This window comes from Hemitrygon akajei, chromosome 29, assembly GCF_048418815.1.
Source record: "Hemitrygon akajei chromosome 29, sHemAka1.3, whole genome shotgun sequence".
Taxonomy (NCBI): Eukaryota; Metazoa; Chordata; class Chondrichthyes; order Myliobatiformes; family Dasyatidae; genus Hemitrygon; species Hemitrygon akajei.
Window position 1 is genome coordinate 8,706,581 of NC_133152.1, and position 13,649 is coordinate 8,720,229.

At 42.8% G+C, this 13,649-nt stretch overlaps 1 protein-coding gene across 4 annotated transcripts in view; it reads right to left on the reverse strand.

Annotated features, from left to right (window-relative positions):
• disp3 (dispatched RND transporter family member 3) overlaps positions 1-13,649 on the reverse strand; it is a 613,218-nt gene that overhangs the window by 110,376 nt on the left and 489,193 nt on the right. For all 4 annotated transcript variants that reach the window (XM_073031674.1, XM_073031672.1, XM_073031673.1 and 1 more), the window contains exons 9-11: positions 11,672-11,832; positions 6,220-6,381; positions 184-345 (exon numbers count right to left, since the gene is read on the reverse strand). In XM_073031674.1, the coding sequence (XP_072887775.1) occupies positions 184-345; positions 6,220-6,381; positions 11,672-11,832 (485 nt within the window). The remainder of the gene's footprint in view (positions 1-183; positions 346-6,219; positions 6,382-11,671; positions 11,833-13,649) is intronic.

Consider the following 13,649-nt stretch of genomic DNA (forward strand, 5'->3'; position numbering starts at 1 on the left):
TCATAGTATATTCACTTACATGATGATGTCACCACTTGGTTCTATTTTGATTTCTTAGCTCCTTATACAAATAAAAGATAATACCACGTAGTACTTTGAGGAACTAAGAAATTTATACATCCCCACCACTGTGCCCGTTTTCCCGGTAGTAAATGAAAGTTTGTAATGGTTCAATGATCTCACCTGAGCAGGTAACACATGAAATGCCCTCTGCACTGAGGTTATATTTGAGGTCGAGGAGCACCTGAATGTTGGTGTCAGGGCTGAAGAGTAATGGGGCTCGGCTGGCAGGCCGCAGTTGTGTCGTGAATCCAATGGACATCACCAGGGTAATAACATAGAGACCTGGAAAGGGGAAACACAAGCAGATCAATAAAATATGATTCTATCTCACGAAACAGGAACACTTTTTTTTAAAGAGGGTTATATGGCTTTCTTTGGAATAGCTTATATCCAAGAGGTTCTAAGTTGGGTTGTGTGAATGGGAGATAAATTAAGATTTACAATAAAGGTCTGTACCTCTAAAACACAAGAGGCCTAGCAAGGTTGTCACCCGTCACTAACAACGGAACTCAATGATAGTATTTGTTAAAAATTCCGACAGGACTCAGCAGCACAGTGGCAAATTAGTGGAGCAGCTGCCACTCATCTCCAGTGTCCCAGGTTCGATACCGACCACTGGTGGTGTCTGGAGCTCGCATGTTTTTCCTGTGACCTCTTGGCTTTCCCCCAGGCGCTCCTGCTTCCCCTTCCCAAAGATGTGCAGCTTGATAGGTTAATTGGCCACTGTAAATGACCCCTGGTGTATAGGTGAGTGATTGAATCTGGAAGCTTGATGGAAAAAGACTGAAGCACATGTGTGCCTAACAGTCTTCGTGGTAGAAGGGCCAAGCGATTCAGAAATAATATGGATGCACTCAGGATATGAGGGCAAAACCTAGGTCTGAGACAGTGAGAGATTTCTTCACTCAGAGGGTGGTAAAGTTATTTCATTCTCTACCACGGAGGACAAGGGATATATTTACAAAGAAAATAAACATATTTCAAAGCACAAGGGGTCTGAGGAGGAAATGGGAGTATTGTAATGAGATAAAGGATCAGCCATGATTGTACTGAATGGCAGATCGGACTTGGGCTGAGGAGCCCACTCCCCCTTTTTTGCTTCCATCAAAGAAAATATTCCCAATAAGAGCAGAAAGCTTGAGGGTTGGAAGCATTTCAGAATTCAGCAGAAAAAGACCAAGAAACTCATAAGGAAATGGGAAGCAGAATACCAAAGTAACCTTGCAAGAAACGAAAGTAGGCTGAAAGTGTTTCTACGATTAATTGAAAAGAAAAAGATTTGTGAAGGTTGATTTGAGTATCATATAACCCGAGATAGGGAAATTATGTTGGTGATTAAGGAAGAGACAGAGAAATTAAAAAAATATTTTGTCCCTGTCTTCACAAATTAAAATAGAAAATTTCCTGGATATAGTTAGGGACAATATGAATTAGTGAGAATGAGAATCTGAAAGAGATTAGCATGGGTGTAGATATGACTAGGGGAATAAATGGGACCTGATGATCTACATTTTGAACTTCTGGAAAGATGACATAAATTCACTTGTTGTCGTCTTCCAAAATTTCATTGATGCTAGCATTATTCTACCCAACTGCTGAAGAAAGAAGACAAAGGCAGAACGATTTTCACTAAGCTCTGAATGCCCATTGAGAGTTTCTTGACTAAGAATTCTATTGGTAGATAAGATGAAACAAAACGGACTGAGATATCAAGCGTGCTTGCCCTGTGGGTGATGGAACAGGCTCAAGTGCTGAATGCCTCAGTCACGTTTTTCCTCTTTTTCTACCAAGAGACCCAATGACAGCAGGGTCAGAGGAAGGGGCGCAACTTTGAAGGAAGAACAGAGGGAGATGTGTGGAGGGGCTTGGCATTATTGACTGGTGCATGGTTTTCTTGCCTGTAGGCCAATTCTTTCAGTTGATTATTCCTTCTGACAATTGAGCCCAGTTGCAGACCAATATTTCCCAGGTCCTGTGCTGAAACAAATGCAAGAAACTTCCACTTTAACATGTGAGAAAAGATAATGATGAAAATACTTAGGCCAGGCAGCATCTGTGAAGAGAACAACGGAGGTGCCCTTCACCACAACAAAAATATTGAGAAAATAAGCCTGGATATACTTGGGCTGCATAGAGCGCTGGAAATAACATGGAAAAGGTCAATGAGAGGTAAGGACGAAGGCAGTCCAGGTTCTTTGCTAGTCACCCAGGAACCCAGGAGAGAGATATATCTGTACATGATAGGTGATGTATCCAGAGGCAGATGCATTGAGATACAAGAAAGAGAAAACATCGAGGCGAGTGTGGAAAGTGAGCGAGTGTTCAGCCCTGTCTATCAGCCTCTCACTCGCTGCTGCCAGAGGAAGGTATCTGCGTGTGATGGTTCCTTTCTCTCTTTGCTCGTTGCTCCCAAAGGGAAGTTCCTATGGTCAAATGGTCTCTCTCTCTCCCTCAAGCTGTTGGAGGATGGTACCAAATTTCTGGGTCTGTGGTTTGTGGATTGGACTGTAGTTCACGTTATAATGTGTTTTTCTGGTTTCTAGTCTCTCCTTGCTCTGTTGCTGTTTCGGACAACTTTGAATCGGGACAGCTTGCTGTTAGTGAGCACTGAGCTGAGCTGAACTATCCCTGGACTTGTTCTACTTTTGTGATTTATATTCAGTGTTCTTCACTCATTGTTTTTTAGGTTGCCGTTTTGCGGGTCTGATTTCTTTGCTTCATGGCTGTCTGTGGGGAAGACGAATCTCATGTTTGTATACTGCATAGGTACTTTGATAATAAATGTACTTTGAATCTTTGAATATAGAAGCCAACAGTTGCTGGAAACCTGAAATAAATAAATAAATCCTCAGCAGATCAATAACATCTATGGAGAGAGATAAAACGAGTAATATTACAGACTGATGACTTTTCACAGAGTTTGCCAGTTCTGACTCAATCAGGAAAGGTTGGTTATTTGACAATGTTGAGTTCAGTATTGAAGCGAGAGCTGCAATGCATCTGAATGGAAGATTTGGTGCTGTTGGGCTTAAGATGGAATTTGCTGAAATAGTACAGACACCAAAGGCAGTTTGGTCAGCATGGAAGTGGGGTGGAAAATTAAAGTGACAGGCAAATGAAAGCTCAGAAACACTCCTGAAGATGGCATGGAAGTTTCTCGTAAAGCAATCTTCCAGTTTATGGTTTCTCCAATTTAGAGGCAACTGTATCAGCAACTCTTAGTGCAATGCACTAATCTGAAACATGTACAAGCGAATTGGAAGGAACATTTATAGACTATAGACAATAGGTGCAGAAGTAGACCATTCGGCCCTTCGAGCCTGCACCGCCATTTTGAGATCATGGCTGATCAATTCCTATCAATACCCGGTTCCTGCCTTGTCCCCATGTCCCTTGATTCCCCTATCCATAAGATACCTATCTAGCTCCTTCTTGAAAGCATCCAGAGAATTGGCCTCCACTACCTTCCGAGGCAGTGCATTCCCGACCCCCACAACTCTTTGAGAGAAGAAGTTTTTCCTTAACTCTGTCCTAAATGACCTACCCCTTATTCTCAAGCATTGCCCTCATGTACTGGACTCTCCCAGCATCTGGAACATATTTCCTGCCTCTATCTTGTCCAATCCCTTAATAATCTTATATGTTTCAATCAGATCCCCTCTCAATCTCCTTAATTCCAGTGTGGACAAGCCCAGTCTCTCTAACCTCTCTGCGTAAGACAGTCCAGACATCCCAGGAATTAACCTCGTGAATCTACACTGCACTTCCTCTACAGCCAGGATGTCCTTCCTTAACCCTGGAGTCCAAAACTGTACACAATACTCCAGGTGTGGTCTCACCAGGGCTCTGTACAAATGCAAGAGGATTTCCTTGCTCTTGTACTCAATTCCCTTTGTAATAAAGGCCAACATTCCATTAGCCTTCTTCACTGCCTGCTGCACTTGCTCATTCACCTTCAGTGACTGATGAACAGGGACTTCGAGATCTCTTTGTATTACTCCCTTACCCAACTCTACACCTTTCAGATAATAATCTGCCTTCCTGTTCTTACTCCCGAAGTGGATAACCTCACATTTATTCACATTAAACGCCATCTGCCAAGTATCTGCCCACTCACCCAGCCTATCCAAGTCAAGCTTTGGATTATGAGAAAGAACCGGATAAAAGGGCAGGAGTAATTCTCTTCCTATTGCATGTGGAAATATGTTGAGAAGGGGAACATTGATGGAGATGGAAGAGCATTCCACAGAGGTGTAGAGGGATGCAAACTTGTGTCTTTTGAACTACTGTGGTAAGTGGGCAAATTTATGGACTATGGTCCATTGAATACGGAGGTAGTTGGCCTCAAAGACGAGGTCAAGGGGAATACTACCATGGAATGGGCTAGGAGTAGATGGGATGACTGCAGAGTTCAGGAAACAAAAGCAATAAGTGTCCTTTCAAACCACTCTTGGATGGGATAGACCCAGATTCTCTGACGACTGGGTCATGTATTGTTCAGTGCATTGAAGACTGCAGTAGTGCTAGTTCATTCTCTTATAATACAGGACTCACAATGTCATTAGCTTGGCTATCAATTCCACTATCCTGCCTTAAATAGTCCATATCTGAACTTCTTAACTTCAAGTTCAAGTTTAATTATAGAGTAAGACTCAGATCTAACACACATTTTTAATCAGCTCAAACACAAATGTTCTGATGTAGCAGGCAGTATTCAATGACAATTCATTAAACAGATGGATTTTGGCATATGCAATATCAATTGCAATGGCTTAAACGTCTCTACTTAACCTGGCAAACTTCATTTTATTCTTGGCCTCATCAACTTTTCAATGACCTGAGGCTTTTTTACCCTGCATACTCCCTTGAGATTAGTCATTAACCTTTGATATAAAGTGGAGAAGAACTTGAGTAATATGAAGAATCAGAGTTAAGAATCATTTCAGAATAACATAGGTCTCCAAAAGATCTTTCAGTGGAGAGTATTTGTATAGCTGAGAGAGCAAAAAGGTGCATATTGGATCAATTCCTGAATGAGTCAAATGAGATTCAAATGATGGCTTTTTCAAGCAATTGTCCAATCGCCAATTAATTGCTTTCAGCCATGTGTAAAATCCATTATAGATGGAAAAAAAGAGGAACTGTGTTCATTGTATACACAAAGTTCAAAGAGAAAGTGAATGATCCACTTCTGATTTACTGTCAGGTTTGGTGTTCGTCTATCTCCAATTTGCACATCCTTCAAATGCTGCTTCAAGAAGGCATGATAAGTGATTTCCCTAAAAGTCAAAACACTGAAATGAAATGAGGTTCACAATAAAAAAAACATCAATCAAATAGCTGTAGAGAGGTTGATTGAACTGAAGAATACAGAAATAATGGAAGAATCAATTTCTACACATGCTGTGCACAGCTAACATGCATTAAGCTTAACTATACTTATTTTCAGATGATCAAACAGAAATAGTAAAAGCCCCAACAAAATGCTATGAACTGAATGCTGTAAACATGGAATGGAAACTCAGCTGCTGATTGTGATTTCCATTCTCATCATGAAATGTTCCTCCGCTTATATCTCAGGCTGTACTGTGCATTACAGCAACAAATTACAACACAACTTGAGAATGCAAAGCCTTGATGATTTTTTTCTGAGAACCTGTTAACTTAAAACATGGAAAACAGGAAAGTGGAGCTATTTACAAATTGGACAGAGGAAACAATGATCATTGCTGGATTGTTTTCAATAGTTCATGATTTCCACTGAAAAAATCCTCACTTGTGTCTCTTGGTTAACGTGCTCTCCTTGGAGTGTCAGCTCTGGGTCAATGGTAGCAATCTTGCCTTTGATCAATCCCACTCTAGAGACTGAACACAAAATCAAGGCTGACACTCCACTGCAACACATATTGTAAAGGGCAGCACTTTGGCTGCAAAGCCTTTTGAGACATTTTTAGGCTGAGGTAGGCTTTTTAAATGTAAATCTTTTCAGTGTTCACATAATTATATATCTAAAAGAATTATTGCTGATCCATTGGATATAATTTCTCCAACCTATGAGATGAACATTAAACTTCAAAATCCACCAAAATTATTCTGTCCAGATTTTGCCTGTTAAGATTCCTGCTGCAGATCAACAGTAAAGCGTGTACTTCTTACCTAAGATTATCCATTTACACTTTACTGCAGGGCGTGCAACACAATAGTAAAGTGCATCCTGTATCCATGTGATCAGCTGTCCCGGATGGTGTATCCCATCTTTGGGCGGCGAAAGTTCAGGTGCCACTGAAACCAAAGGTACGTCTCCATTGTCGAAAGAGACTTGAGAAAAGAAAACATCGTTTTATATCCCTGTCTTCGTTAGAGACTGTTTTCCAAATTGCCTTTATTTAAACAAACAAAATATTCACTTGTAAGCAATTAAGAAGAACGCAAATAATGTTACTGAAGTGAAAAATCTTTCCTGAGAATGATATTTGCAATGTGGTCCTTCAGTACGGATACTCAGTATACTGCAAATGTTACAAACATACAGAGCAGGCCTTTTAGTCATGCTATCTCAGAGGTATAATTACCATCAGTCTTGTTCCCCTTGTCTTTACTTCCCTCTAGCCCTCAGCGTGTTCTCTTTCTCACACACCCATCAATTTCACTTTGATTCTTTTTGCCAGTAATCAGCCAATTACCTTACAAGCATGTATTTGAGACGTGGAAGCAGCACCATACTGCTGCCGCAAAACAAAATTCACATCACATAAGAGTGACAATAAACTTGATTCTGGTTCTGAACTGTGGCGACTGGCAGAAACCCAGACAGTCACTGAGAGAACATGTAATGTCCATAAAGACAGCACCCGAGGTCGGGACTGAAACTTGACACTTGAAGCTCTGAGGCAGTAGCACCAATTGCTGCACCAAAGTGCCAACCTGAAATGATGTACGATTTTTCTAACTCAGCAAAATAAACAGGTCTGCCTACTTCCTCTTGAAGTGCCGTTTGAAATATATTTAATATCCATTGGCCAGGATGCCAAAAAGAGCTTTGTTGCTGAAATCTTGCCATTGGTCCAACTACAGATGGGAATAAGAGACCCTAACATCTTAACATAGAACAGTACAGCACAGTACAGGCCCTTCGGCCCACAATGTTGTGCCGATCCTTAAACCCTGCCTCCCATATTACCCCCGACCTTAAATTCCTCCATATACCTGTCTAGTAGTCTCTTAAACTTCACTAGTGTATCTGCCTCCACCACTGACTCAGGCACCAACCACTCTCTGAGTGAACAACCTTCCTCTAATATCCCCCTTGAACTTCCCTCCCCTTACCTTAAAGCCATGTCCTCTTGTACTGAGCAGTGGTGCCCTGGGGAAGAGGCGCTGGCTGTCCACTCTGTCTATTCCTCTTAATATCTTGTACACCTCTATCAGGTCTCCTCTCATCCTCCTTCTCTCCAAAGAGTAAAGCCCTAGCTCCCTTAATCTCTGATCATAATCCATACTCTCAAAACCAGGCAGCATCCTGGTAGATCTCCTCTGTACCCTTTCCAATGCTTCCACATCCTTCCTATACTGAGGCAACCAGGACTGGACACTGTACTCCAAATGTGACCTAACTAGAGTTTTATAGAGCTGCATCATTACATCGCGTCTCTTAAACTCTATCCCTCGACTTATGAAAGCTAACACCCCATAAGCTTTCTTAACTACCCTATCTACCTGCGAGGCAACATTCAGGGATCTGTGGACATGTACCCCCAGATCCCTCTGCTCCTCCACACTACCAAGTATCCTGCCATTTACTTTATACTCTGCCTTGGAGTTTGTCCTTCCAAAGTGTACCACCTCACACTTCTCCGGGTTGAACTCCATCTGCCACTTCTCAGCTCACTTCTGCATCCTATCAATGTCTCTCAACAATCTTTGACAATCCTCTACACTATCTACAACACCACCAACCTTTGTGTCATCTGCAAACTTGCCAACCCATCCTTTCTAACCCCACATCCAGGTCGTTAATAAAAATCACAAAAAGTAGAAGTCCCAGAACAGATCCTTGTGGGACACCACTAGTCACAACCCTCCAATCTGAATGTACTCCCTCCACCACGACCCTCTGCCTTCTACAGGCAAGCCAATTCTGAATCCACCTGGCCAAACTTCCCTGGATCCCATGCCTTCTGACTTTCTGAATAAGCCTACCGTGTGGAACCTTGTCAAATGCCTTACTAAAATCCATGTAGATCACATCCACTGCACTACCCTCATCTATATGCCTGGTCACCTCCTCAAAGAACTCTATCAGGCTTGTTAGGCACAATCTGCCCTTCACAAAACCATGCTGACTGTCCCTGATCAGACCATGATTCTCTAAATGCCCATAGATCCTATCTCTAAGAATCTTTTCCAACAGCTTTCCCACCACAGATATAAGGCTCACTGGTCTATAATTACCTGGACTATCCCTACTACCTTTTTTTAACAAGGGGACAACATTCGCCTCCCTCCAATCCTCCAGTACCATTCCCGTGGACAACGAGGACATAAAGATCCTAGCCAGAGGTTCAACAATCTCTTCCCTTGCCTCGTGGAGCAGCCTGGGGAATATTCCATCAGGTCCTGGGGACTTATCCGTCCTAATGTATTTTAACAACTCCAACACCTCCTCTCTCTTAATATCAACATGCTCCAGAACATCAACCTCACTCATATTGTCCTCACCGTCATCAAGTTCCCTCTCAGTGGTGAATACCGGAGAGAAGTATTCATTGAGGACCTCGCTCACTTACACAGTCTCCAGGCACATCTTCCCACTTTTATCTCTAATCGGTCCTACCTTCACTCCTGTCATCCTTTTGTTCTTCACATAATTGAAGAATGCCTTGGGGTTTTCCTTTACCCTACTCGCCAAGGCCTTCTCATGCCCCCTTCTTGCTCTTCTCAGCCCCTTCTTAAACTCCTTTCTTGCTACCCTATATTCCTCAATAGACCCATCTGATCCTTGCTTCCTAAACCTCATGTATGTTGTCTTCCGCCTGACTAGATTTTCCACTTCACTTGTCACCCATGGTTCCTTCACCCTACCATTCTTTATCTTCCTCTTCGGGACAAATTTATCCCTAACATCCTGCAAGAGATCCCTAAACATCGACCACAGGTCCATAGTACATTTCCCTGCAAAAACATCATCCCAATTCACACCCGCAAGTTTTAGCCTTATAGCCTCATAATTTGCCCTTCCCCTATTAAAAATTTTCTAATCCTCTCTGATTCTATCCTTTTCCATGATAATGCTAAAGGTCAGGGAGCTGTGATCACTGTCCCCAGATGCTCACCCACTGACAGATCTGTGACCTGATCCAGTTCGTTATCTAATACTAGATCTAGTATGGCATTCCCCCTAGTCGGTCTGTCAACATACTGTGACAGGAATCCATCCTGGACACACTTCACAAACTCTGCCCCATCTAAACCCTTGGAACTAATCAAGTGCCAATCAATATTAGGGAAGTTAAAGTCACTCATGATAACAACACTGTTATTTTTGCACCTTTCCAAAATCTGCCTCCCAAACTGCTCCTTTGTATCTCTGCTGCTACCAGGGGGCCTACAGAATACCCCCAGTAGAGTTACTGCTCCCTTCCTGTTCCTGACTTCCACCCATACTGACTCAAAAGAGGATCCTGCTACATTACCTACCCTTTCTGCACTTGTAATAGTATCCCTGACCAGTAATGCCACCCCTCCTCCCCTTTTTCCCCCCTCTCTATCCCTTTTTCCCCCCTCTCTATCCCTTTTAAAGCACTGAAATCCAGGAATATTGAGAATCCATTCCTGCCCTGGTGCCAGCCAAGTCTCCGTAATGGCTACTACATCATAATTCCATGTATGTATCCAAGATCTCAGTTCATCACCTTTGTTCCTGATGCTTCTTGCATTGAAGTACACACACTTTAGCCCTTCTACCTTGCTACCTTTAAACCCTTTATTCTGCTGCTCTTTCCTCAAAGCCTCTCTATATGTTAGATCTGGCTTTACTCCATGCACTTCTTTCACTGCTCTTTCGCTCCGGGTCCCATCCCCCTTGCAAATTAGTTTAAACCCTCCCAAACCATGCTAGCAAACCTACCAGCAAGAATATTGCTCCCCATTTAGTTCAGGTGCAACCCATCCAATCTGTACAGGTCCCACCTTCCCCAGAAGAGATCCCAATGGTCCAATAATCTAAAACCCTGCCCCCTGCATCAACTCCTCAGCCACGTATTCAACTGCAATCTCCTCCAATTCTTACCATCACTATCACGTGGTACTGGCAGCAATCCTGAGAACGCCACCCTTGAGGTCCTGTTCTTCAGCCTTCTGCCTAGTTCCCGAAACTCACACTTCAGGACTTCATCCCTCTTCCTGCCAATGTCGTTGGTCCCAGCATGTATCACGACTTCTGATTGCTTTCCCTCTTGTACCAGGATGTCATGCACCCGGTCAGAGACATCCTGGACCCTGGCACCCGGGAGGCAACAAACCATACGGGTTTCCTTCTCACGTCCACAAAATCTCCTGTCTGCTCCCCTGACTATAGTCTCCAATGATGACAGCTCTCCTCTTCTCCGTCCCATCCTTCTGCCAGAGGCCCTGCCACCGTGGCTCACACCTGGTCGGTCGTCCTCACCAACAGCATCCAGGACGGTAAACTTATTATTCAGGGGAATGGCTACAGGGGTGCTCTGCACTACCTGTCTACTCTCCTTCACTTTCCCCCCTTGGACTGTCACCCAGCGACCTGCTTCCGGCAGCCTAGGTGTGACTACCTCCCTGTAGCTCTCATCTATGACTGCCTCATTCTCCCTTATGAGTCGAAGGTCATCCAGCTGCTGCTCTAGATTCCTCACACGGTCTTCCAGATCGCCCAGCCGCAAGCACTTCTGTCAGATGTGATTCTGCGGGAGAGGGGAGTTCTCCCAAGACTGCCACATCTCACAGGAGAGGCACATCACCATCTCAGGAGTCATTGTAAAGACTAGCTGGGAACAAGCTCGTCCTCCACCTCTTCTTGTCGAAACCTCTCGAGTCAAAGCCTCGAATCTCCACTCCTTCACTGGCCGCTTGCCACAGGCCGCTCTGCTTGAGGTAACCCTCTATTTATTTGTTTGAACTTTTCAAACTGATTGGTCGCCTGACCTCCATTAACAAAGGATGCTGGAAAGTAACAATGATATTTTCTTTAAATATCTCCAGGGAATTTAAAATGCTGTGATACAGAAACCACAGAGTTCTACCAGGCTAGGTGGTGGGTATTCTTATCCTGCTAGTTAAAGGTGAAGGTGGTTGTCACACTATCATTAACTAACAGGATCAAAATACTCCCCACCTAGATTAAATGGCTAGTCATCGCCTTGGGAGTCATGGACCATAGGGCCAAAGGATAACTGCTGGATCTGCAGACATGAACCATCACCACATTCAAAAAAAAACTTCACTAAATTTACCACTTGAGTAAGGTTTGATGTTGGATGATGCCATATCTTCATCATATTCTTGCACATAGTAACATTTGTTATCTCATTAAAATTTGTATGAAGGAGTAAAAGAAACATATTGTCAGCTTTTTCACCTGCTTCTTCCTCAACTGAAAGCAGAGGGATGTCATCATCCAGGTACTGGAGGGTCCCGCCAATCAACACTGAGTCTTGCTCTGTGACTAGAAGTGAATCATCACACTCTGCTGAATCTTGTGTCAAGTTGCTGTTTTCCCTTTTACACTTATGCTGGCAGCTGAAACAGAAGTTTAGTGATAAATGTATCCCGCTAAACTCCGAGGGTATTATATTTATATTCCCACTTAAAATAATACACAAGTTAGCTCAGACCAGCAAATGAACACAGATGTCTGTTGCATGGACAGGTCTTCCACCTTCATGATGAGATTTACCTTGAAATTCTCCGGCACCATTCAGAGTTTGGTACAGATGTGGTGACCCAATGAGCGGTGCAGTTGACGAATGACTGCTGGATTTACCTACAGAATAGTAGTTGGATCACAGCATTTAAGTCGTTATGCAAGTATAGCCCTTGCAGCAAATAGATTTCAGAGCTGAATTCCTCGTGGTTATGCTGTTTGTAGTGGAGAATTTTGCAGCAATGTAAGGATACAGGCAGATAATGCCAGGTAGGGGAGGTGAGTGAGGGTGGAGTAGGGAGACTGAGGCAGACAAAGAGAGAGAGAAAAGGAAAAATATCAGATAGAGTAAGGTTGGGGAGATGAGAGATGGCTGCTGGATGCAGATAAGCAGGAACTGTGAGATTTGGGAACCATTTGAGGAGTAGGGAGAGTGAATGACAGTGAAACTAAATGGGAGATGGGGTGGGTGTAATTTTGTGTGTGAAGTTGGTGGATGCAGGAGAAGGACAGGGACAAAGATGGGAAGGGGAACAAACATGGGAGGACTGGGTGATCAGAAGAAGGGTGGGGGAAGTGGAGTTTAAAAAAAACAGGTGTGTCCTTAAAACGGGAAACTCAATATTCATGTTATTGGGTTGTATACTACCCAGATGGAATGTAAGTTGCTTCTCTAGTTTGAATTGGGCTTCATCTTGATAGTAGAGAAGGTGAAAAATAGACAGGTCAGTGTGGGAATGAAGACTGGAGTTGAAATGATCTGCAACTGCGAGCTTGGGGTAACCACTGTGGACTGAATGTGGGAGCTCCACAAAATGCTTGATTGGCACTTGATCTCATCGATGTAGAATAAGCCATACTGGGAGCAACAAGTGCAGTGGACAAGGTTGGAGAAGATGCATGTGAAGTTTGCCTCACCCAGAAGGACTGTTCAGGTCATTTGATGGTGGTGTGATTGCAAGGGAAAGTGCCAGGGCTAGTATACTTCTTCCACTAGAACAATGGGTACAGTTGGCAAATTCTGGTGGAGCAGTATACAATCTATAAGTCCAAGTCTTCATGTTAATGGCCCTTGGTCCATCCAGGAGTGTGTCTATGTACTACTAAATTTCATAACTGACTAAAATTCAGGAACTAGTTTACCAAATGTGCATTTATTGTTAAAACAGCAATAGTATAGTAAATAATGTTATTGCTGTTAAAACAGACAAAAGAGGAATTGCTTACTAATGCAGACAAAATTGGATTTTTTTTGGTACTGCACTCCTGTGTGTATCCTGATGAATGGAAAATGGAAAGCTGATGAGAGTCTTGAAAACCCCTGTCAGATCCCAAAGCCTACCAATCCCATGATTTTCTCTAACTCCTATTTAAAGGAATCAGTAAAAGGTTGCTTCCAATATCAGTATTATATCTAAGATGAACATAAAAGATTGCTGCTATGTTATTAAAAGCTATATTCTTATATTGGTATTTTCCTTAAGAAATGCAAACATTCATGAAGGGAATTTCTAACAATGCAGACAATCATTGAAATCCCAGGATGCAGTAATTATTTACTAAAGGTTACAGCAGTGACAGAAAATCAAACCATAAAACTAGAAATAAATGACAATTTGTGATTTTTTAAACAATTAATGGAGGAAAGAATAAAAAGTACTTAAAACACTCTTGAGACAATTACATTTTCATC